This window comes from Cervus elaphus, chromosome 5, assembly GCF_910594005.1.
Source record: "Cervus elaphus chromosome 5, mCerEla1.1, whole genome shotgun sequence".
In the NCBI taxonomy this organism is placed as follows: domain Eukaryota; kingdom Metazoa; phylum Chordata; class Mammalia; order Artiodactyla; family Cervidae; genus Cervus; species Cervus elaphus.
In genome coordinates this window covers 28,006,584-28,028,982 of record NC_057819.1, presented here as the reverse complement: position 1 = coordinate 28,028,982, position 22,399 = coordinate 28,006,584, and the positions used below count along the sequence as shown (strand labels likewise).

The 22,399-nt window shown below is 47.2% G+C and overlaps 1 protein-coding gene across 11 annotated transcripts in view; it reads right to left on the bottom strand.

Annotated features, from left to right (window-relative positions):
• ANHX (anomalous homeobox) overlaps positions 1-22,399 on the bottom strand; it is a 38,868-nt gene that overhangs the window by 3,892 nt on the left and 12,577 nt on the right. For 4 of the 11 annotated variants that reach the window (XR_006341083.1, XM_043902212.1, XM_043902211.1 and 1 more), the window contains 7 exons: positions 12,489-13,254; positions 11,032-11,301; positions 8,696-8,823; positions 5,852-5,975; positions 4,864-5,080; positions 4,356-4,476; positions 2,922-3,214 (listed from right to left, as the gene is read on the bottom strand). Coding sequence is in view for 10 of the 11 variants with exons in the window: in XM_043902212.1 (XP_043758147.1) it covers positions 2,922-3,214; positions 4,356-4,476; positions 4,864-5,080; positions 5,852-5,975; positions 8,696-8,823; positions 11,032-11,280 (1,132 nt within the window). In the remaining variant the exon portion in view is untranslated. The other 7 variants (XM_043902215.1, XM_043902216.1, XM_043902217.1 and 4 more) reach the window with 7 other exon arrangements.

Below are 22,399 nucleotides of genomic sequence, written 5' to 3'. Positions count from 1 at the left end.
CAGGCAATAAAACTAGCAAGTGTCCTGATCTCAGACCCCAAACAACAGTCCTTCCTCCTGTCTGCCAGAGCAACCATCTAAACTGTCAGCTGCTCAGACCTGCTGAACCGTTTGGTGTATGAATACCTCCACCTCTGTTTTGTCTGCTTCCCACAGAACTTCAAAGATACTCTGAGGTCCACGAAATATGGTTAAGTGCAAATTTGAACATTTCAATTCACACAGAATAGATCAATGGGTTATAGCTTCTTCCTCTAAGAGTAAGGGAAATAAAAAGCCCCAAGCCTAGGACAAAGGGAGTGTCATGGGAAAGGCAATTAGCAGGTGGGGGGTGTCCGTGTTCGGCAGATGCAGGGCACACGTCCAAGGCCATGGTGGTGGGTGGGGTGTCTGAAGGGAAGCCAGGGCGTAAGCAGCAGTCAAGGACCCTGAGGAGTTTGCAGAAGGGGAAGGAAAGTGAGGTGTTCAGGTGGTCAGCAGGGAGCTCACCAATTCCCAGAGAACATCACCCTCACATATGCTCGACATGGTGTGAAGACCAGCTCCCCTCTTCCCAGTACGAGGCTGGCCATTGCCTGTCCTGACTCCAGCCTTGTTAGTACACATGGACAGGAAAAGGTCTCTGAAATGAAAGACCAATCCGTTCAGATGGAAAAACTGCCTCAGAGAAATAAGTCTCCAGGCTCTTCCACTTTCAGGCCCCACTTCTTCCTATTTCCAAGGAAGGACCTCAATCCACCATCTTCACATTTCCTCCTTCAGGCAACAAAACATATTTACTGGAGCTTGTAAGCAGGATACTCAGAGAGGTATAGATATTGCATCTACAAAAAGTAACACAATCTATGAAGAAAGGAAAATCAGAATTAAGAAAAGAGAGCTTAGAGTTCTCTTAAAATACATAACTGTCATAATATCAGAAGATAGGATTTCCCTGGTGGTCTGGTGGTTAAGAATTCACCTGCCAGTGCAGGAGACATGGGTTTGATTTCTGGTCTGGGAATTTTCCACATGCCAACTAAACCCATGAGTCACAACTACTGAATCCCACGTGCGCCTATGGCCCGTGCTCTGCAACAAGAGAAGCCACCACAATGAGAAGCCTTTGCACTGCAACTAGAGAGTAGCCCCTGCTCACTGCAACAAGAGAAAGCCTGCACACAGCAACCAAGACCCAGTGCAGCAAAAATAAGTAAATAAATGTTTTTTTTAAGAAACTCAGAAGATAGAGTTTAAGACAAAAGCACATACAATAAAAAGCAACTTTTTTAAAGGTAAGCATTTTGGGAGATTGGCCCAGGATTTCCAACATCCAAATAACATTTGTGCTGTAAAGAGAGAACTAGAAGGAGGAAATCATCAGGAAACTATCAAAGAAAGTTACAGAAAATGCCTGGAGCTTAAAGAAGACCTTGCTCTCTCTTTAAATTGAAAGGCTTAACAACAAAGTGATTTTAAAAAACTCACACCTAGGACCATCACTGTGAAATTTCAGAACACCAAGACTTAAAAAATAAAAAGCTTCAAGAAAGGAAAAATATGTAAAACATGTACAGATCAGAATGACATCTGACTTAAAATGACAACACTGGATGCTGTAATATGTTGCTTTCTAATTTCTAAGGGAAAAAAGTGTTTTGACCTCAGAATTCTGTCCCTGACAAATCATAAATCAAGCAAGAGGGAAGATTAAAGACAATTTCAGAAGATGCAAGGAATCAGAAAATTTACCTTACAGTCACCCTTTCTTGTAAAGTTAAAGACACTCTCTAACAACAAGAGTCAAGAAAGAAAGAACAAGACTTGCAATTAAGGAAACACTGAAGTGTAATTTCCCTGGTGGTCCAATGGTTAAGATTTCACCTTCCAACGCAGGGAACGTGGGTTTGATCCCTGGTCGGAGAACTAAGATTCAACAATGAAGCAAACCCAGGTGTTCTCAGGATGACGGCTCCATCCCAGGCCTAGGGAGACTGCACTTGGATGGGGACAGGGAGAAGGAGGCTCCCAGCAACAAGTCTTCAGAGGTGATGCTTGAAACACTGGGAGAAGCTAAGGACGTGATAAAAGCAGACAATGTAAGAAAAAAGAAAGGCCACGAGAAACTGTATTAAGACATATATACATATATGTTTTATATATATATATATATATATATATAAAACACCACAGAAGAGGGCTTCCCGAGTGGTGCTAGTGGTAAAGACTGCTGATGCAGGTAGACATAAGAGATGTGGGTTTGATCCCTGGGTCAGGAAGATCCCCTGGAGGAGGGCTCGGCAACCCACTCCAGTATTGCCTGGGAAATTGCAAGGACGGGGGAGCCTGGCGGGCTATAGTCCATAGGGTCACAAAGAGTCAGACATGACTGAAGTGACTTAGCACGCATGCATAACCACAGAAGACTAAGAAATTTAGGTGACAGGCTGAATTCAGTGCCAATATCCTCCTTATATGCTTGGATGTCACAAGATGCTATCATGTTTGGTGCACAAAATATATACCTGACTACATTTTCGTTAAGGGTATGTATAGCTACAATTACAACTAAGAAAGAAACCCGGACAAGAGGGTAGAAGTCCGAGCAGCTCAGCCCTCCTCTGTGCTAGCAGACATGGACAAGCTAGTCACGGGGACTGGATGCAGGGTTGGCAGCCATTCCATTTCATTTCAACTCTTTCCGCACTATCCTATTTTTTTAGTCACATGCACATTTTACTTTGAAAACAAAAATAAATGAAACAAACATCCAGCTGTTCGTGGGAAGAGCCTGTTCCAACTGCACTGATTTGTGGGTCTAATAAAATACATGGGATTCAAGCAGAAAGTCCTCGCCCCTCAAAATCCTGCTCCTTCAAATGAGACACAAGCCATCAAAGCATCTGATGTAGAAACATGTGGTCTGTCTAGAGTGGACCCACCTGAGGGGCTGGGCTCCCTGAGGGTGGCGAGGGACACAGCCAGAGAAGCATCTGTAGGGTGCATGGTGAGGTTCAGCCCATGACTGTGGATCAGCTGCCCAGTCTGGAAGGAAGCTTCCTTGGAGGATGCCAGTGCGAGAGACATCAGCCACGACTCAGGGGCAGCCAGAGAGGGGTCCAGCATATCGTTGGCAGCAGCCAGAGGACAGAGACCAGGGCCAGAGCAGACAGGGGGCAGAATGTCTGGGTCACGGTTAGGCCCCTCCTGGTACATCTCACCACCCTGCAGAGACCTGGGGGGACACAGGGAACACCACCCCTTGGTGGGCAGAGGGTCCCCCAGGCTGGGGTAGGGGGGCCTGGGAGGACATTCCAACTCAGTCTGGGAATCTGGGCTTGGATGGCTATGGGGCCCACCACATTCCCAGTCATGCTGCCTTCACCATCCTCCCTAGGGCTGCAAGAGTAAAAAATATTACTGCTAGAAACCTAAGATACATTAGCAGTTTATTTACAAGTGCTTTCAATGAAGCAAGGTTCCGCAATACTGAAAGCTGAAAATGATTAGGAACAACCTAACATTTGAGTGACTATGTAAAGGTGAATCTTAAAGGACTATTAGGCAGAAATTAATAATTCAAAGAATTAATGTTCCACCAATGCTCACTGTGTCTCAGATGGTGCTTCTGGGCTTTTGTTAACAACCCCCCTCCTCTGTCATCTGTGTGACGACCTGCATGGCAGGGCTTATCACTGTCCCCATTTCACAGATGAGAAAAGTGAGACACCAAGAGGTCATGGGAACTTGCCTAAGGCCACATGGGCAGTGCTGGCCTGAATGTGAGGTGCCAACCCAGGTAATGTCATGCGAGATGCTAATAACACAAGGGTAACAGGGAAAAGTGGGCACAGCTTGATGGTTTACACAGCATGGACATGACCCCTCACTTAGACTCAGCCCCTCTGCTGGCCAGCACTCCTGCTGACTCACAGCAGTCAGAGCAGCGTCACAGGAGTGGCAAGGTAAAGTGAGACGCTGCCTGGGCTGTGGGAGGAACTTACTAACTTAGGGGTTACGGACTTAGAGATACACCAACCACACCAAATGTTAGAGAGAAACAAACCAAGAGGACGGCCATTTGCCTTTAGGAGATAGGTCTGCATGTTCTTCTAAGTCTGTTTCCCCATTCTCCAAAATCTACATGAAGTCAGGCTGTGAGTCAGGCTCCAGGAAGCAAATGTGCTGCACATGACGTGGGATCCTTGCCCGTGGCTCCCCCTCCTACCTAGGGTCACAGCCGTCTGCCCTCAGCCATCACAGACCTGGTCCCAGGGTCTGGCTGGCGTTCCTACGCCCACCCCAGTCCTGGTCTCCCACTGAGGGTGGGGAACTGAACAGGGAGACAGTCTCCTGGCCTATGTGCGTGGCAGTACCTGGGAGCCAGTGACTTGGGCACAGTCTCGCCTCCAGAGAAGTCTGGGGTCAGAGCCAGTGGCTCCCACGGCCCTTGGGTGGTCTCCAGGGTCTGTAGAGGCCCACTTTCCTCAGGTCCTGCTAAAAGCCAATCAAAAGGGAGGGGAGGCTGGGTGATGCTTGGAGTCCCAGCCTCCTTCCCAGCAGATTGAGAGCAGTCACGCTGGTTGCCTGGTGCTCTGTTTGACCCTTGATCTGTCTTTGTTCTGAACTGAAACCCATGATTATGAACCCAGGCCACCCCAATTCTGGTGCTTGGCTCACCTCCCCAACTCCTGGGCCTGACCTCACAGTAATCTCTCAACGCAAAATGCTGCTGCAGCCCACCCAGGCCACCCTGAGCCCAATCTGACCCTTAGCGTCAGTGATCTCACTTCCCACAGGGTGAGGTGCTGAACGTGCAGACTGGAGCTGGAGGAGGGGGCCTGGCTGGTCCTGGATACCAGTTTTGTCAGAGGGGCCACTCACTCGACCACTGAGGCCTGTCCACAAGCCCAGAGCCAAGGTGGGGGTGGCCTGTCGGCTGCGGGGGGCGGTGCCGACTCGCCTCCCCTGACGTGAGGTCTTCTCCTGAGTCTGGGGCTGGCGCCGCACGCTGCATCAGGGCCCTCTGGCGCCGCCGGTAATTGGCAAACCAGTTGTAGACTTGCTCCGTGGTCAGGCGCATCTGAGAGGCCAGGTCCTCCTGCCCCAAAACAACCCGCCACTAGCCCAGCCCACTCCCAAGCCGAGAGGCTGGGGCACCAAGGGCGCAAGCCACCACCCAGCCAACGGCCACTCACAGCCAGGGGGGCTCCGAGCAGCTGGCACACCAGATCCTCCCGGGGTGCCACCCAACCACTCACCCTCCGCCCGCCGGTGCCAGAGTGTATTGGCCACGACCAACCCTGCGACCAGGCACCTCTCAGATGTGAACTGGAACCACTGGCCACAGTGCCCTGCTCTGGGGGAGCCCAGCTGACTGGACGCGGGGAGGAGGGAGCAAGCCAGCTTTCTGAGCAGCAGGATCTGAGGGGGCAGACTCTTGCCCCCTCCACCCGCTCCTGGAGGGCGCCCCCCTCCACCCCTCCTGCTGGAGCCCCGGCCTCAGCGAGCGCTCAGTGAGTGTCTCCTGAAGTCACACCGGCTGACTGGGTATTAAGATGCCTGTGATGAAATTCACTCCCCAGCCTGTGCAGGGTGGACATGCAAGGGCTGCCGGCCAAAGGGCACCATCCCCAAGGGAGCTCAGGGTGGTCAGAGCCCACCACCGCCCTGGCAGATAGGCCACTAGGGAGGGTGTGGATCTACCCCCTAAGGTGGTGATGTGGCTCTCCCCACTAAGGGTGGCAGGCCCCCAAGGGTGTTAGTCCCCCACCTAACAGTGGGGGTGAACCACCCAAGGGTGGGCGTCCCCTAAGGATAGGGAGTGCTGACGAAGGGGAGGGTGCCTGGCCACGCTCGTATCTGCTCTTACCCGCTCAGCCTTGCTGGGGTTGGTGCTCACGCCCGAGGCAAAGTCCTGCAGCTTCTGGCGAACTTCTCTGGGGAAGTTCCGGCTCTTGAGGCCGTCGGGGCAGAGGGAGGCGGGTGGTGGGTTCCTAGAGGAGGACACTGAGGAGGTGGTAACAGACCCCTGCTCCTCTGGATGCACCTGTTGTATTCCCCTGGACTCTGCTCCTTTCACCAGCCACCCTCCTCCCCAGCGTGTGCTGCAGGCCCTGGATCCAAGCCCTGAGCAGGGAGGGGCCTGGTGGTGCCTGGGCCCACACTCCACACTCTCATCAGGGTTCCCAGCACCCCTCACTGACCAGTGGCCCTGACTGCTGAAGCTGGATGATGAAGATATTGAGGTGGGTTATGCTATCTGCTTTACTGACTGTACAATGGAAATTTTTTGCAAAAGAAAAAGTGACAGGGGGCTTCCCTGGTGGCTCAGTGGTAAAGAATCTGCCTGCCAATTCAGGAGAAGGATTTGATCCCTGGTCTGGGAAGAACACACATGCCATGGAGCAACCTAGCTCATGTACCACAACTACTGAGCCTGTGCTCTAGAGCCTGGGAGCCACAACTACTGAGGCCCAAGTACCCTAAAGTCTGTGCTCTGCAACAAGAAGCCACAATGAGGAGCCTGCAGAACACAACCAGAGAGTAGCCCCCACTCACTGCAATTAAGGCTTCCCTGATAGTTCAGTTGGTAAGGAATCTGCCTGCAATGTAGGAGACCCTGGTTTGATTCCTAGGTCGGGAAGTTCCCCTGGAGGAGGGCTAGACTACCCACTCCAGTATTCCTGGGCTTCCCTCATGGTTCAGCCGGTAAAGAATCTGCCTGCAATGCGGGAGACCTGGGTGAGATCCCTGGGTTGCGAAGATCCCCCCGGAGAAGGGAATGGCTGGCTATCCACTGCAGTATTCTAGCCTGAAGAACTCCATGGACTGCATGGGGTCACAAAGAGTTGGGCACGACTGAGTGACTTTCACTTTCACTGCAACTAAAGAAAAGCCAAAACAGGAACAAAGACCCAGCAGAGCCAAAAATAATTTTTTAAAAAAAATTTCATATAAGTAAACAACACCAGTTTTCTACAAGATTTGATATCCAAATACCAATTGAAAAATCCCCATGAATCACCCCATACATCCCAGGGAAGCTCAGCTTCCCACTTCTCACATATACCCTCAGCCTGTCTTGCTCATCCCAGTGAGAGACCACCATGTCCCTGCCAATCAGGCCAAGAGCCTGGGTTTATTATCTTACCTTCTACAATACGTCCAACCTATCAGCAAATCCTCCTGAGTCCATCCTGACACAACCCATTCCCCAGCCACGCCCCTCTCAGAACCTCCAAGCACCTCCTGTCTCTGCCCCCGCACTGACCACCAGCTGTAATGTGTAACCCCCCTCATGCCCAGGGAGCACCGTCCCTGTGCTCAGGCCTCACTCGGGTTCTGCGGCCCTGTGCTGCAGCCCCCACAACAAAGGACCACCGACCCACAGCCCTCTGCTGAGCTTGTCCTGTCTGGCATTCCTTGCTCTGAATTAGGCATCTGCTTTGTTTCACAGTCTCCTGTCCGTCATCCACATCCAAGCGCAGCTCCAGGAGAGCCCCAGGGGCCTCTTCACAAACATGGCAAGCTGCTCCCCAGGTCCCTTTGCTGAACCACCCTCAGGCAGGCCCTAAAAACCTATAGGGAGGGGACGGACGGCAACCCTTGACAACCTCCAGGCTGATTAACTTCTGGGTTTTGAGGATGCATCTGGTGGGCACTGTGAGAAAAATTCTGTCTGATCCAAAAGGAATCCATCCATCTCTTCCTCCATCAACCAGGCTCTTGGCTCAGCAATTCCTGTCACTTGGGCCTTCAGGAGCTCAGAGAGAGACCGGCAGCCTCTTCTGGCCGGTGGAGAACACCCAAATAAGGAACAAAGGCTCTGCAGCCTCAGCGTCCAAGCTGGAATCCTGCCTTTGCGTCTCTCCAGCGTGTGACCAGGTGAGTCACTAATTTGTCTGTGCCTCGGTGTCCTCACCCACGAATGGTGATGCTGGTGATGGTTATAACTGGTAGTCATAACGTTTACTTAGTGCTGACTATGGTCATGGTGGTGATTGTTATTAACATCTGTTCAGCACCTATCATGTGGCAGACTGTCTTCTAACCAGGGGTCCCCATGTCTGATGATCTGGGATTTAATGTCTGATGATCTGAGGTAAAGCTGATGTAATAATAATAGACGTAAAGTGCACAATAACTGTAATATACTTGAATCATCCCGAAACCATCCCCCTTACCCCTGCACATGCACTGGTCCCCGGAAGAATTGTCTTCCACAAAACCCGCAGCTGGTGCCAAAAAGATTGGGGACCACTGTTCTAAGCACTACATGCATCTCATATGGTGCTTACAGCACCCGCATCTCCATCTGTCTTTAAAAGGTCCTGCGGCCCTGAGGAGCTGCGCGGAAATCCCAGCCAGGCGACTGGCAAAGCCTGACCGTGGGGACTAGCTGACATGAGGGGCATCCCTCCCACAGGAGAAAGTGAGGTCGGGGTGCCCACCTACTGACTCCCTCCCTGCAAGGTCCTCACTGACGGCAGCAGCTCCTGGCCTGGGTCCTGGGAACGGCTGTCCATCCTGCCCTATGGGCAGAGGTGGGACAGAGTTCCCACAGCCGAGCAGGTGGCGAGGAGGCTCAGTGTCGGGCACTGACATCACTGTTTCATCTTGCCTCCCTCCTTCTACTTCGCCTCAGCCCTTCTGTGGTTCTGGAAGGCAAATCCCTCAGGAGCCCTCGGGAATAAGCGCCAAGACCAGCACATACCTCTTCCTGCACCGGAACTTTTGCACCGGCGTCAGTGTGGACACGCCGAGCCTCTTCATGGCCAGACGGTAGTGGATGTCATTCCAGAGCTGCACCAGCTTGGGGCTGCCGCCCGGCACCTGACACCCCTGTGGACAAGAGCCTCCTGAGACCCACACCCTCCCCTGCCCTGGAGCCCCATCATCCAGTTGCCTGAGCCTAAGACCAGCCTCCCACTGGCGCCCAATAGTGAGGGCATGAGCTCCATGGCTGGGCTCCAGTCCCCACCAGGATTTTGGGGAGCCCCCGGGGGGCACAGTTCTCCTCCACCCCCACAGATGAGGAGCAGGCAAGGGGAAGGCCACCTCTGGGCTGTGGCCACAGCATATAGGAGGCAGAGCTGCGCTAAGGACCATATATGAAAGATCAGATTTGAGAGGCCTGAGGCATGACCCCCGTCTTGTATGAGAGGTCTTTCCCACCAGCTGGGTGGGTCCTTGGGTCTCAGAGAGCACATTCTAAGCTGAAGGGGATCAAGAGGTCATGGTCATGCCACTGATGGCATCCCCAGTGTGACATGGTCATGTGACCAGACTTTTGAGATGGCCAAGGATGCTGAGGACAGGCCTCCCCTAGACACAGCCCCTGTGCTTTAACCCGTGTTCTCAGGACCATTTTGGTGAGGGAGGTGCTGAGAATCATCTGGCTTTCTCTCCACAGCAACAGAAAAAACCCATTTTGCTGGGTCGAAGCCTGCAGTCTCCTGCCAGGATAAAGCAGCGGACCCAGGGCACAACGTATGGGCAGGGAAACTACCTGGGGCCTCCCCACCTGCAGGAGTGGCCCTTGGCAGGAAATGCCCTTTTCTGAGGTGGTGGCCCCATGGCTTCTCTCAGGTCTCGGAACACGTTATTTCTAGACAATCCCGAGTGAGTTATGGTCCCTCTCCTGGGAGTTTTTCATCACATTTCATCCTTGACTGCCGACACAGCAGCTATGACAACTCTATGTGTTCATTCATTTTGTCTGACATCACTGGAAATCTGAGTTCTCTTATGTTTCAGGTGTTGGGGATCCTTTAAGGAGCAGAACTGATGCACCCCCTGCTCCTGAGGCCTGCAGTGCAGGAGGGGAGGCAGACAAAACACAGGTTGAAAAATAAACAGGTTTCTACTTATGAGCTGAGGAAGGAGCCATAGAGGGGGATGAGGGCTCCTTTATATCCTTGACAATAAAGGAGGCACTAGCTATACAGGGTGACATTTAAAGCAGAAACCAGACACGTAGGAAAGCTCCAGCCACACAAATGGGGCTCCATTTCCTCTGGCAGAGGAAATGACACCTGCAAAATTCAAAAGAAGAGGATCTCAGGAGTTCCAAAAACATCAAGAAAGCCAGCATGACAAAAGGGGGGCAGGAAGGGTCCAAAGACTGGAAAGCAAGCCAGCACTGACGGCTGGCTCTGGGGCCACCGCCTCAGCACACACCATGGTCCCATCTGCAGTTTTAAAACTCCCTCTAGCTGCTAGGTGAGGAACAGATGGAGGGGGCAGGAGAGCACATGGTTGGGGGCAGGGGGGTGCGGGGGCTGGCGGGAGAGGGAGCCAGGTGGATGCCGCAGGGCTTGGGGGAGAGGGAGCAGAAACAGAAAGAACTGGAAAGAACTGAGTATCTTGAAAGTAAACACAGCATGAATTATGCATAGATGTACATGCATACATGTATATGGAGTGAAAAAGAGAAACACTGGCCCCCAAATCTCTTATTAAAACCTTTTGAGCCACACATAGTTTGGAATTCAAAACTTCACACATTTTAGGAAGTAACACAGGTATACACTACAGAATTTGCACCACTCCAGTATGATTTGGGGCAGGCAGCATCGTACAACCAAACATACCAACATTTGGATAGTAAAACATACCGCAGTAACATAAAGTGGATAAAGACATCAAGAGCTTCATGTGGACATAGCTCAGGTTTTCATGTCAAAAGACTTGAGATTCAAAGTGCCACCAGAGGACTAACAAACATACTTGTGATTTCAGAGTTCCTGAATGCAGTCCCACAGCCAGGGGGCTGAGAGACTGGGTCTGTTTGCTTGTCTCACTAACTGGGATGCCAGCTTTTCAAGCCAGGACCACGAAGATTCCAAAACTGGACAGTCTCATCTTCAGTTACTAGGCAAGTTAAAACTTAGTAGAGAGAGAGTGGGCCATCCCAGCTTGGTTTATGGCACCTCTCCACAAGCTCCTGCTGACTCTGGGCATTTCTGCGGTGTTTAGGATGGTGGTGGCTGCTTCCCCTCTCTTCAACCCCCACATCCCCCCAACCCCCATCTCACAGACCAGTTCTACCTCCAGCAGCCGACAGGCGGCCTGGTGTTGCTCCTGCTGGGCCAGCACGCTGGCGCACACCAGGGCCACATCCGCATTGTCCAAGAGGTACAGGCGGAGTTGGCTGTCCAGCACAGCCGTGACCAAGGGCTGCACCTGGATGGGGTCATCCTGGAGGTCCCGGCACAGCCTGCCTGCGAGGGTCACCAGCTCCGGCAAGGGCAGGCTGGGGCCCCCATTTCCCCTCAGCAGTTGCAGGAAGCTCTGCATCGCCAGGCGGGTTGGGCCCCTCTGTAAACAAGATGACAAGTCAGGACCATGGCCTGCCCATGCTGATCAGCTGGCCGCACATCTGTATTCAGCCAAGTCTGCCAGACCTCTCCTGCCATAGGTACTTGTGGCGACAGCAAGAGAAGGCAGGGGCAGCAGGGACTGGCAGAGTTTCCCATGAGTCTCCACAACAGTCCAGATCCTGGACTGCGTGTTGTGGCTGCAAGACTCCTCCTCACTCCTGGAACCTCTGTTCCCTTCGTGCCCCTTGCCCACATTACCACCTCTCTGTTTCTCATATTTTAAAACTACAATCTGACTATGTATATACTACACCAAATGGAGAGAGCCTCCTTATGCCTTATGGCAATACTTAAGTCTGGCAGCACTGCAGGAAGGACCCCTAGTCTCCACTGGGTTCTGAAAACGACCGGTGGAAGGAGGAGCTGTAATCACCTCCCCAGCCCCACACTAGTGAGCACTGTCTCAAACATAAGGTCGAGACCTGTGTTCCAACTACCTGAGGGCTATGGAACAGGCTGCTGGCGGCCAAATTAAAGGTGTACTTAGCAGATGCTACCAAAACACTTTCCACACACGATGTGAGAATCTGAACAGACTTGCCAGGCTCCCTGGCAAAGGGTCTGGCCTGTTTCCACCTCTTGCCGCCCTGTACCACCTACAGGAACGCGCGCGCGAAAGGGACGCAGGACGCGCCCTCGTCGCCGCTCCCGGACCTCAGCGCCTTGAGACGGGCTCCTGTCTCAGGACCCAACCTTTCTTCCCAGCACGACGGGCAGGGGGTCCGAGACCTCGCATCCTTCGAGAGACCCAGGTTTCCTCTCGGGCCGACTGCCCCATCCCACCCCCCACCGGGCTGCAGGAAGGGCAGGGAGGAGGCTAAGGGCCAAACTCACACGTAGAGAATCCTGGAGTTGGGGAAAGAAATGGGTTGGGGAGGGGCACCCGGAACACTGAGGGGACCCGGCTCCGCGGGGATAGACGGCTCTACCGCGCCGGCCTGCCTGAATACTCTCTGCCTGGCTGTGGCCCTGCGCCGCCCCACCTCTCCGGGTGCCCTGCTCCCCGTGGGGGCCAAGAGGCCTCCCTGGCCCGCCACCAGGACTTGAACTCAGTCACAGTATCCCATAAACTCCCTCCCGGACGGCCCCCGTTCACCCACCTTCATCCAGACGCCCCCAACTCACCCCTTAGCCAGGCACCGGCTCCCAGCGTTCAGGCTCAGCACGCAAATCCCCGGAGGCGGTTCGGAGGTGCGGTAGCTACAAAGTATCGAGGACTTGGCCAATCCCTGAGTACCTGGCCCGGCGTCCCTGGCCTCGCCCTCTCCTCCTAAATCCAGGGGGCCTGGGGATCAGCCTTGGTGCGGGGGGTTCTAGTGGTTCTGGCAGTTGTTATTGAGTCGAGAGGTTCTTGAGGGTCCGTGGGATTGGGGGGCGGGGGGCTGCACGGAAGCCAAGACTTTGGGGGGCTGGCGTCAGAGGCTCCAACTAGCCTGGCCCTTAGGCCCTTAGGCCCTTAGGCTGGAGGAGAGGGTGTCGCGACCCCCAACCCCTGCAGCAGGAGGAAGCTGTGACCCTGGGCTGACCCCAAGCAACCCGTGAAGCTCTGCGGAGCCAAAGCCCCGCTGAGCTCGCAGCCCGTGGGGCAGACACTCCCCACCTGCCCCTCGTGCTGGAGGGATCCGCACCCCAGCCTGGGCTTCGCGGGAGGGGGTACCTTCAAGGAGCCGGGATCGTAGGGGAGGCCCCTGTAGATCCCACCTCCTGTGATCCTGGGGGTGCATCTCTGCGCCGTGAAGAGGCCTTCACACGGTGGTGGCCTCAGGACCCGAGTTCTCCACTCCCCTGGTCCACACGCAGGGGAAATCACTGAACTGCCGCCGTCCTTGCGGAGACACATCTGGTACAGGTTACAGTCTCGTGAATTTTGCACAGCAAGCTGGAAGGCGCCCTAGAGATGAGGCCAGGAAGACTTCAAGTTGATTTTTCTTTCTTTTTCCAGTTTTAAAGTCTTCAGTGCATTTGTTATAATATTGCTTCTGTTTTAAGTTTTGGTTTTTTCGCCTTCCAAGGCAGGTGAGATCTTAGCTCCCCCACCAGGGAGTGGCTGCACCCCCTGCATTAGAAGGCAAAGTCTTAACCACTGGACTGACTGACAGGGAAGTCCCGCGAGTTGTTTTTTGGTGTTTTTTTTTTTTTAATATTAATTTTTATTTATTGGCACACAAATTCTCTCGTGATGCCAGTGCTTCAGAGTGTGTTGCAGGCTCCAGAGCAGGTGGGCTGAGTAGTTGCTGAGGGCAGGCTTAGTTGCTTTGTGACATGTGGGATCTAAGTTCTCCAACCAGGAATAGAACCCGTGTCCCCTGCGTTGCAAAGTGGATTCTTAACCACTGGACCAATAGATAAGTCCTGTAAGTTGGTTTTTAAATGGAGGTGGAGGCAAAAATTCTCTGTCGCCAGAGCTTCCGCCTAAGCTTATGGGCAAGACTTTGGCAGAAAGAGAAACATTTCAGTGTTGGTTCACAATCTAGAAACAATCCAAGATCTGGTGGAAATTTCTGGTAAATACATCAAACTTCAGAAAGAAGGTGGGCTCAGGAAGGTTAATTAGTAGTCGTGCAGAGAAAGAGTGCCTCCTGACCCCTACTAGTGATACATTGTTTCTCAAAAACTACCTGTTACAAAACAAGGTGAGTGCTATGAGCAGTCTGAAAAGTACAGACATGAAATGATACATGCTACATTGGTAAACACTGTTGCCACTGGGTGACAAATTATTTATCATTTTTATTTGGCTTTTAAATTTTCTTCTTTTTGCTTATTCATGTTTTCTACTTTTTATAAAAAGATAACTGGTTTTTCTCCTTTTAAGGTTCTTTGCAAGAAGTGAAAGAAAAACACAGACAACAGGGTTGGAGGAAGCAATCCCCACCCCCACCTCCCAGTATACTAGAGCAGACATGGGTGATCAGAGGCAATGAGAGGTTCGCTGCAGGAAACCCTGTGGCTGTTGGAATGTGTTCCCAGGTCCTTTCTCCAGGGCCAGCTGGGAGCTCAGTGACAACATTCCTGGTTGCCGTCCACCCATTAAGCAGCAGTGAAGTTAAAATGTCAGTGGAACCCAAAATGTCCACGTACCTACATCATAAAATTAAATTTAAATGTAATTCAACAGATGTTATGATTCTAATTCGTTTCTATAAAGTCAGTTGTTTTTGTTGTTGTTTGCTGCCTGATAAGAAGTTACTATTTATAAACATTCTCTTATTTGAGCCTCCCAACCCCCCTCTGGGTGAGAGTTATGTCCTCTTATTATGTTCTCTTAGTATGGGTCCAGTGAATTTTAAAATCGTTTCCACCTATAAGTAACCTCCTTTAAATGTAAGACTCAAAAGCTTACATTCTTAACTTAAGCACATACTCTTTCTTGCTGCTTCTTGACCAGAAGTGAGTTTTGCTAATCAAAGGATCAACTTTCAGTACTATTTTTCTCTTCTACATTGGTTTTTTATTGGAATAAAATTGCTTTACAATGTTGGGTTAATGTCTGCCGTACAGTGAAGTGGTCAGCCATATGCATACATCTATCTCCTCTCTCTCTGGACCTCTTTTCCACACCCCACCCGTCTAGGTCATCACAGAGCACTGAGCTGAGCTTCCTGTGCTTTGTAGCAGGTTCCCACTAGCTATCTACTTTACACACGCTAGTGTATAATATCATGCTTCCCAGGTAGCTCAGCTGGTAAAGAACCTGCCTTCAATGCAGGAGACGTTGGTTCGGTTCCTGGGTCAGGAAGTTCCCCTGGAGAAGGGATAGGTAACCCAGTTCAGTGTTCTTGGGCTTCCCTAGTGGCTCAGATGGTAAAGAACCCACCTGCAATGTGGGAGACCTGGGTTCGATCCCTGGGTTGGGAAGATCCCCTGGAGAAGGGCATGGCAACCCACTCCAGTATTCTTGCCTGGAGAATCCCCATGGACAGAGGAGCCTGGAGGGCTACAGTCCATAGGGTCGCAAAGAGTCAGACACGACTGAGCAACTAAGCACCGCATAGCACAGTGCTATCACACATATCAACCCTAATCTCCCCATTATTCCCATGCTCCCCTAACCCCCTGGGTCCACATGTCCATTCTCTACATCTGTCTCTATTCCTGACTTGGAAATAGGTTCATCTGTACCATTTTTCTAGATTTCACATATATGCATTGTTACATGATATCTATTTTTCTCTTTCTGGCTTACTTCACTCTGTATGACAGACTCTAGGTCCATCCACAGCTCTACAAATGACCTTGTTTCATTCCATTTAGTGGCTAAGTAACATTCCATTGTATATATGTACCACATCTTCTTTGTCCATTCATCTACCATTGGACATTTAGATTGTTTCTGTGTCCTGGTTACTGTAAATAGTGCTGCAGTGAACATTGGGATACATGTGTCCCTTTGAATTATGGTTTTCTCAGGGTATATGCCCAGTAATGAGATTACTGGATCATATGGTAGTTCTATTAGCTTCCTCAGGAACCTCCATACTGTTCTCCACAGTAGCTGTATCAATTTATAATCTCACCAACAATGCAAAAAGTTTCCCTTTTCTCCACACGCTCTCCAGCATTTATTATTTGTAGATTTTTTGATGATGGCCATTCTGACCTGTGTGAGGTGATACCTCATTACAGTTTTGATTTGCATTTCTCTAATAATTATAATTAGTATAATACTAATTACAGTAAAATAATAGAAATATAAGATAGAAATATAATGATCATAATTAGTGATGTTCAGTATCTTTTCATGTGTCCTTTGGCTATTTGTATGTCTTTTGGGGGGAGATGCTTATTTAGGTCTTCCATCTATTTTTTGATTGGATTGTTTGTTTTTTTGATATTGAGCTCCATGAGCTCTTTGTATATTTTAGAGATTAATCCTTTCTCCATTGCTTCATTTGCAAATATTTTCTCCCAGTCTGAGGGTGGTCTTTTAGTCTTCTTTATGGTTTCCTTTGCTGTGCAAAAGCTTTTAAGCTTAATTAGGTCCCATTTGTTTAGACTTTATTTCATCACTCTGGGAAGTGGGTCATAAAAGATCTTACTGTGGTTTATGTCAGAGTGTTTTTCCTATGTTTTCCTCTAAGAGTTTTTATAGTGACCAGTCTTATTACATTTAGATCTTTAATCCATTTTGAGTTTACTTTTGTATATGATGTTAGTGTTCTAAATTCATTCTTTTAGATGTAGCTGTCCAGCTTTCCCAGAACCATTTATTGAAGAGGCTGTCTTTTTTCCATTGTATATTCTTGCCTCCTTTGTCATATATTAGGTGACCATAGGCATGTAGGCTTATCTCTGGGCTTTCTATCCCATACCATTGGTGTATGTTTCTGTTTTTGTACCAGTAGCATACTGTCATTACTGTAGCTTTGTAGTATAAAGTTAGGAAGCCTGGTTCCTCCAACTTTGGTTTTTCTTTCTCAAAATTACTCTGGGTATTCAGAGTCTTTTGTGTTTCCATACAAATTGTAAGATTTTTTGTTCCAATTCTGTGAAGAATACCACTGGTATTTTGATAGGAATTGCATTGAATATTTGGGCAGTATATTCATTTTCACAACATTGATTCTTCCAATCTAAGAACATGGTATATTTCTCCATCTGTTTGTGTCATCTTTGATTTATTTCATCAGTGTTTTATAGTTTTCTAGTGCATGTCTTTTGCCTCCTTATGTAAGTTTATTCCCAGGAGTTTTCTTCTTTTTGTTGCAATAGTAAATGGGATTGTTTCAACTCCTGTTCTTTGTTGTTGGTATATAGGCATGCAAGAGATTTCTCTGCATTAATTTTGTATCCTGCAACGTTACCAAATTCATTGATTAGCTCTAGTAGTATTCTGGTGGCATCTTTAGGATCTCTATGTATAGTATCATATCATCTGCAGTGACCGTTTTACTTCTTCTTTTGCAATTTGTATTCCTTTTCTTTTTTCTCTCTGATTGCTGTGGCTACAACTTCCAAAACTATATTAAATAAGAGTGGCAAGAATGGACATCCTTGTCTTTGTTCTGATGTTAGAGGAAATGCTTTCAGCTTTGAGAATGATGTTTGCTAGAGAATGATGTTTGCTGTGGGTTTGTCATATATGGTCTTTATTATGTTAAGGTAGGTTCCCTCTGTACACACTTTTTCATAAATAGGTGTTGAATTTTGTCAAAAGATTTTTCTGCATCTATTGAGATGAACATATTGGTTTTATTTTTTGTTACTATGGTGTATCACATTGATTGATTTGCATATATTGAAGAACCTTTGCATTCCTGGTATAAAACCCACTTGATCATGGTGTAGGATGCTTTTAATGTGTTTTCTTTGCTAATTTAATGGATTCTCTTTGCTAATACTTTGTCGAGAATTTCTGATTGTGTTCATCAGTGATATTGATCTATAATTTTCTTTTTTTGTTTTATCTTTGTGTGGTTTTGTTATCAGGATGATGGTGGCCTCAGAGAACAAATTTGGGAGTGCTCCTCCCTCCACAATTTTTTGGAAAGTTTGTGGAGGATCAGTGTTAGCTCTCCTCTAAATGTTTAATAGAATTCACATGTGAAGTCATTTGGTTCTGGACTGTTGTTTGTTGGAGAACTTTCAGTTACAGTTTCAATTTCATTACTTAGGATTGGTCTATTTATATTTCCTACTTTTTCCTGGTTCAGTCTTGGAAAGTTGTACCTTTCCAAGAATTTGTCAATTTCTTCCAGGTGGTCCATTTTATTGGCTACAGTTGCTTATAGTAGTCTCTTAAGATCCTTCATATTTCTGTAGTGTCAGTTGTAATTTCTCCTTTTAGGAATTTTCCCTTTATTAGAAAATTTTCCATTCCTAATTTTATCAATTTGAGTCCTCTCCCTCTTTCTTGATAGCCTGGCTAAATAAAGATTCATCAATTTTGTTTATCTTCTCAAAGAAGCAACTTTTACTTTTGTTGATCTTTGTTATTGTTTTCTTCATTTCTGTTTCATTTATTTCTGCTCTGATCTTTATGATTTATTTCATTCTACTAACTTTGGGTTTTCTTCATGCTTCTTTCTTTAGTTGAATTAGGTGAAGATTACATTGTTTGAAATATTTTTTGTTTCTTGAGATTAGATTGAATTACTATAAACTTCTTAGAACTGCTTTTGCTATGGTCCATTGGTTTTGGGTTGTTATGTTTTTGTTGTCATCTGTTTCTATGTATTTTTTATTTCCTGTTTAATTTCTTCAGTGATTATTTAGTAGCACACTGTTTAGTCTCCATGTGTTTGCATTTTTACAGTTCTTTTTCCCCCTGTAATTGATTTCTAATTTCATAGTGTTGTATTGTGGTCAGGAAAGATGCTTGACATAAATTCAGTTTTCTTAAATTTTACAAGGCATGTTTTGTGACCCAAAATGTGGTCTATCCTAGAGGATGTTCCATGTGCAATTGAGGAAAAAGTGTATTATGCCATTTTGGGGTATAAATATCAGCTAAGTGTATCTGATCTATTTTGTCATTTAAAGCTGGTGTTTTCTTATTTATTTGATAATCTGTCCAACTGATGAGAATGGGGTGTTAAGGTCCCCCACTATTATTGTATTACTGTCCATTTCCCCTTTTATGGTTGTTAGCATTTGCCTTATGTATTGAGGTTCTACTATGTTGGCTGTGCTCAGTTGCATCTGACTCTTAGCATTCCAATGGACTGTAGCCTGCCAGGCTCCTCTGTCCTTGGAATTTTCCAGGCAAGAATACTGGAGTGGGTTGCTATTTCCTTCTCCAGAGGATCTTCCTGATCTGCATCTCTTGCATCTTCTGCACTGGCAGGCGGATTCTTTACCACTAGTGCCACCTTGGGTGCATAAATGTTTATATCAATAATTGTTATATCTTCTTTCTGGAGTAATCCCTTGATCATTATGTAGTCCTTACTTATCTCTTGTAACAGTATTTCTTTTCAAATCAATTTTATCTGATACAAGTATTGCTACTGCAGCTTTTTTAAAATTTCCATTTACAAGGAATATCTGTACATCCCCTCATTTTGAGTCTGTTTGTATCCCTAGGTCTAAAGTCTCTTGTAGACAATATACATACAGATCTTGTTTTTGTATCCATTCAACCAGTCTGTCTGTTGGGGCATTTCATCTATTTACATTTAAGGTAGTTATTGATATGAATGTTCTTATCACCATTTTCTTAATTGTTTTGGGTTTGTTTTTGTGTATCTCTTTCTTGTTTTCTGCCTAGAGAATTTCCTTTAGCTTTTGTTGTAAAGCTGGCTTGGTAGTGCTGAATTCTCTTTTTTGCTTGTCTGTAAAGCTTTGGTTTTTTGGTCAAGTCTGAATGAGATCCTTGCTGAATAGAGTAATATCTGTTGTAGGTTTTTCCCATTCATCACTTTAAACATATCCTGCCACCCCGTTATGACCTACAGAGTTTCTGCTGGAAAATCAGCTTGTAGCCTTATGGGGATTCCCTTCTATGTTGTTTTTTATTTTATCCTTGCTGCTTTTAACACTTTTTTGTGCTTAACTTTTGTTAGTTTGATTAATATGTGTGTTGGTGTGTGTTGGTGTGTTTGTCTTAGGGTTTATCATGTGTGGGACCCTGCACTTCCTGAACTGGGGCGGCTATTTCTTTCCCATGTTTGGGAAGCTTTCAACTATAATCTCTTCAAATATTTTCTCAGACTCCTTCTTTTTCTCTTCTTCTTCTGGGACCTCTATAATTTGAATGTTAGTGAGCTTAGTGAGGTCTCTGAGACTGTCTTCAATTCTTTTTATTCTTTTTTCCTTATTCTGCTCCTCAGCAATTATTCCCACCATTTTATCTTCCAGTTCACTTATTTGTTCTTCTGCCTCAATTATTCTGCTATTGATTCATTCTAGTGTATTTTTATTTCAGTTATTGTGTTGTTCATCTCTGTTTGTTTGTCCTTTAGTTCCTCTAGGTCTTTGTTAAACATTTCTTGTATTTTCTCTATCTGTGCCTCTATTTTATTTCCAAGATTTTGGATCATTATTACTATAAATTCTTTTTCAGGTATGTTGCCTATTTCCTCTTCATTTATTTGGTCTTATAGGTTTTTACCTTGCTCCTTCATCTGTAATATACTTTTTTGTTCTCTCTCTCTTTTTTTTTTTTTTTTGATGGGTGAGTCTATGTTCCTGTCTTACTGTTGTTTGGCCTGAAGTTTCAAGAACTAGAGTTTGTAGGCAGTTGGGCAGAAACAGGTCTGGGGGTTGAGATGCAGACTTCTGGAAGACCTCACTTCAGTTAACAGTCCCTGTGGTCTAAGGTTCTGTTAGTTTAGCGGTTCAGACTCAGTGCTCCAATCATAGGAGTTCAGGCCCGACCTCTGGCCCATGAACCAAGCATGGCAAAATGAAACAGAAACAAAAACAGACAAAACAAAAAAGGGGGGAGCGGACAACAACAAAGCATAAAAAATAAAATAAATTTAGGAAATTAACTGACATATTGGAAAAATAAAAACATAAATGAAACAACCAGCAGAAATTTTAACAGAACCACAAAAGAAAAAAAGATTACTGGAAAAAAACCTTGGCTGTGGGGAGCAGGGCTTAGGGGCAGGGTGTAGGCTCATGATCTGTACAGCCAGAAAAGGCCCTGGGAATGGTGGGGGCAGGGCCGAGGCCCAGCACAGCCCAGAGGGGACCCCAGGGTGCCTGCTGCTTCAAAGTGTGGAGGCTCCCGGGGCAGAGTGGATGGGGGAAACGGTAGATGCATTCCCCTTGATCCTCCAATCCCTGAGGATCCCTCCCTGTCTAGCTCCACTGTTCCTTCCCAACCCCCTCTCACACCCCCAGGATTCACATGGCACCTGTCATATTTCCACTTCTCCCACCCTTTCCTACCTACCCATGTCTGACCCCCATCACTTGGGGGTTGCTCCCATCCACCTGGGTATCAAGGTCCCCCAACAATGTCTGGTTGGTACCCTAGTGGTGAGGAGATGCAGATTCTATGTCTTCCCACTCCATCAGCTTCTGTACTTTGGTGGTGGCTTAGTCGCTAAGTCATGTCCAACTCTTGTGACCCCATGAACTATAGCCTGCCAGGCACCTCTGTCCATGGGATTTTCCAGGCAAGAATACTGGATTGGGTTGCTGTTTCCTTCTCCAGGGGATCTTCCTGACCCAGGAATTGAACCCGGGTCTCCTGCATTGCAGGCAGATTCTTTACCAACTGAGCTATAAGGGCCTGTACATTGGCTTCTATATAATTGATTTCTGCTGTTCATTATTTCCTTCCTCCTACTTTCTTTGTGTTTAATTTCCTTTTTCTGGCTTCCTGAAATAAAAGGCTAGATAATAGGTTTTCAACCTTTTTCTTAACATATTTACATTTACCATGCATTTTCCTTCAAACAACTTTTAAAATTGTATTTTATAATCATATATGTAAAAATACTTAATGTCTAAAATTTATCACTCTGAAATTACTTTTTATAATTAAGAAGCACCAAGGAGGAAAATACTTTGAGTCTATTTGTTCCTTATAATATTTCTTACATACAAGGTTTGGCATGAATTAATTCCTGCCTGAAACAATCCATTAGAGGCAGCCAAAATTTTTTTTTGTAATTTCATCATTTCTTCTACATTTATCAGTTGGAATTCTATAAAGAGTTTTTCTCTTTCTCCTCTGTTATTTCAGTGTTCCATGTCATATTTCCTGTTTCAAATAATTTATTTTTTTTAATTTAGGAAGCTTCATAGTTTTGTTGCAGTTGCTACTTTTATATTTTCTCATAGTGCCTTGAATCCCCCTTCTCTCCATCTTTTATTATCAGCTTAACTGTTAAACAGAAGAGTGAAAAAGCTGGCTTAAAAGTCAAGATTCAAAAAGCTAAGATCATGGCATCCAGTCCCATCACTTCATGGCAAATAGATGGGGAAACAATGGAAACAGTGACAGACTCTATTTTCTTCAGCTCCAAAATCACTGCAGATGGTGACTGCAGTCAAGAAATTAAAAGAGACTTGCTCCTTGGAAGAAAAGCTATGACAAACTTAGACAGCATATTAAAAAGCAGAGACATTACTTGACC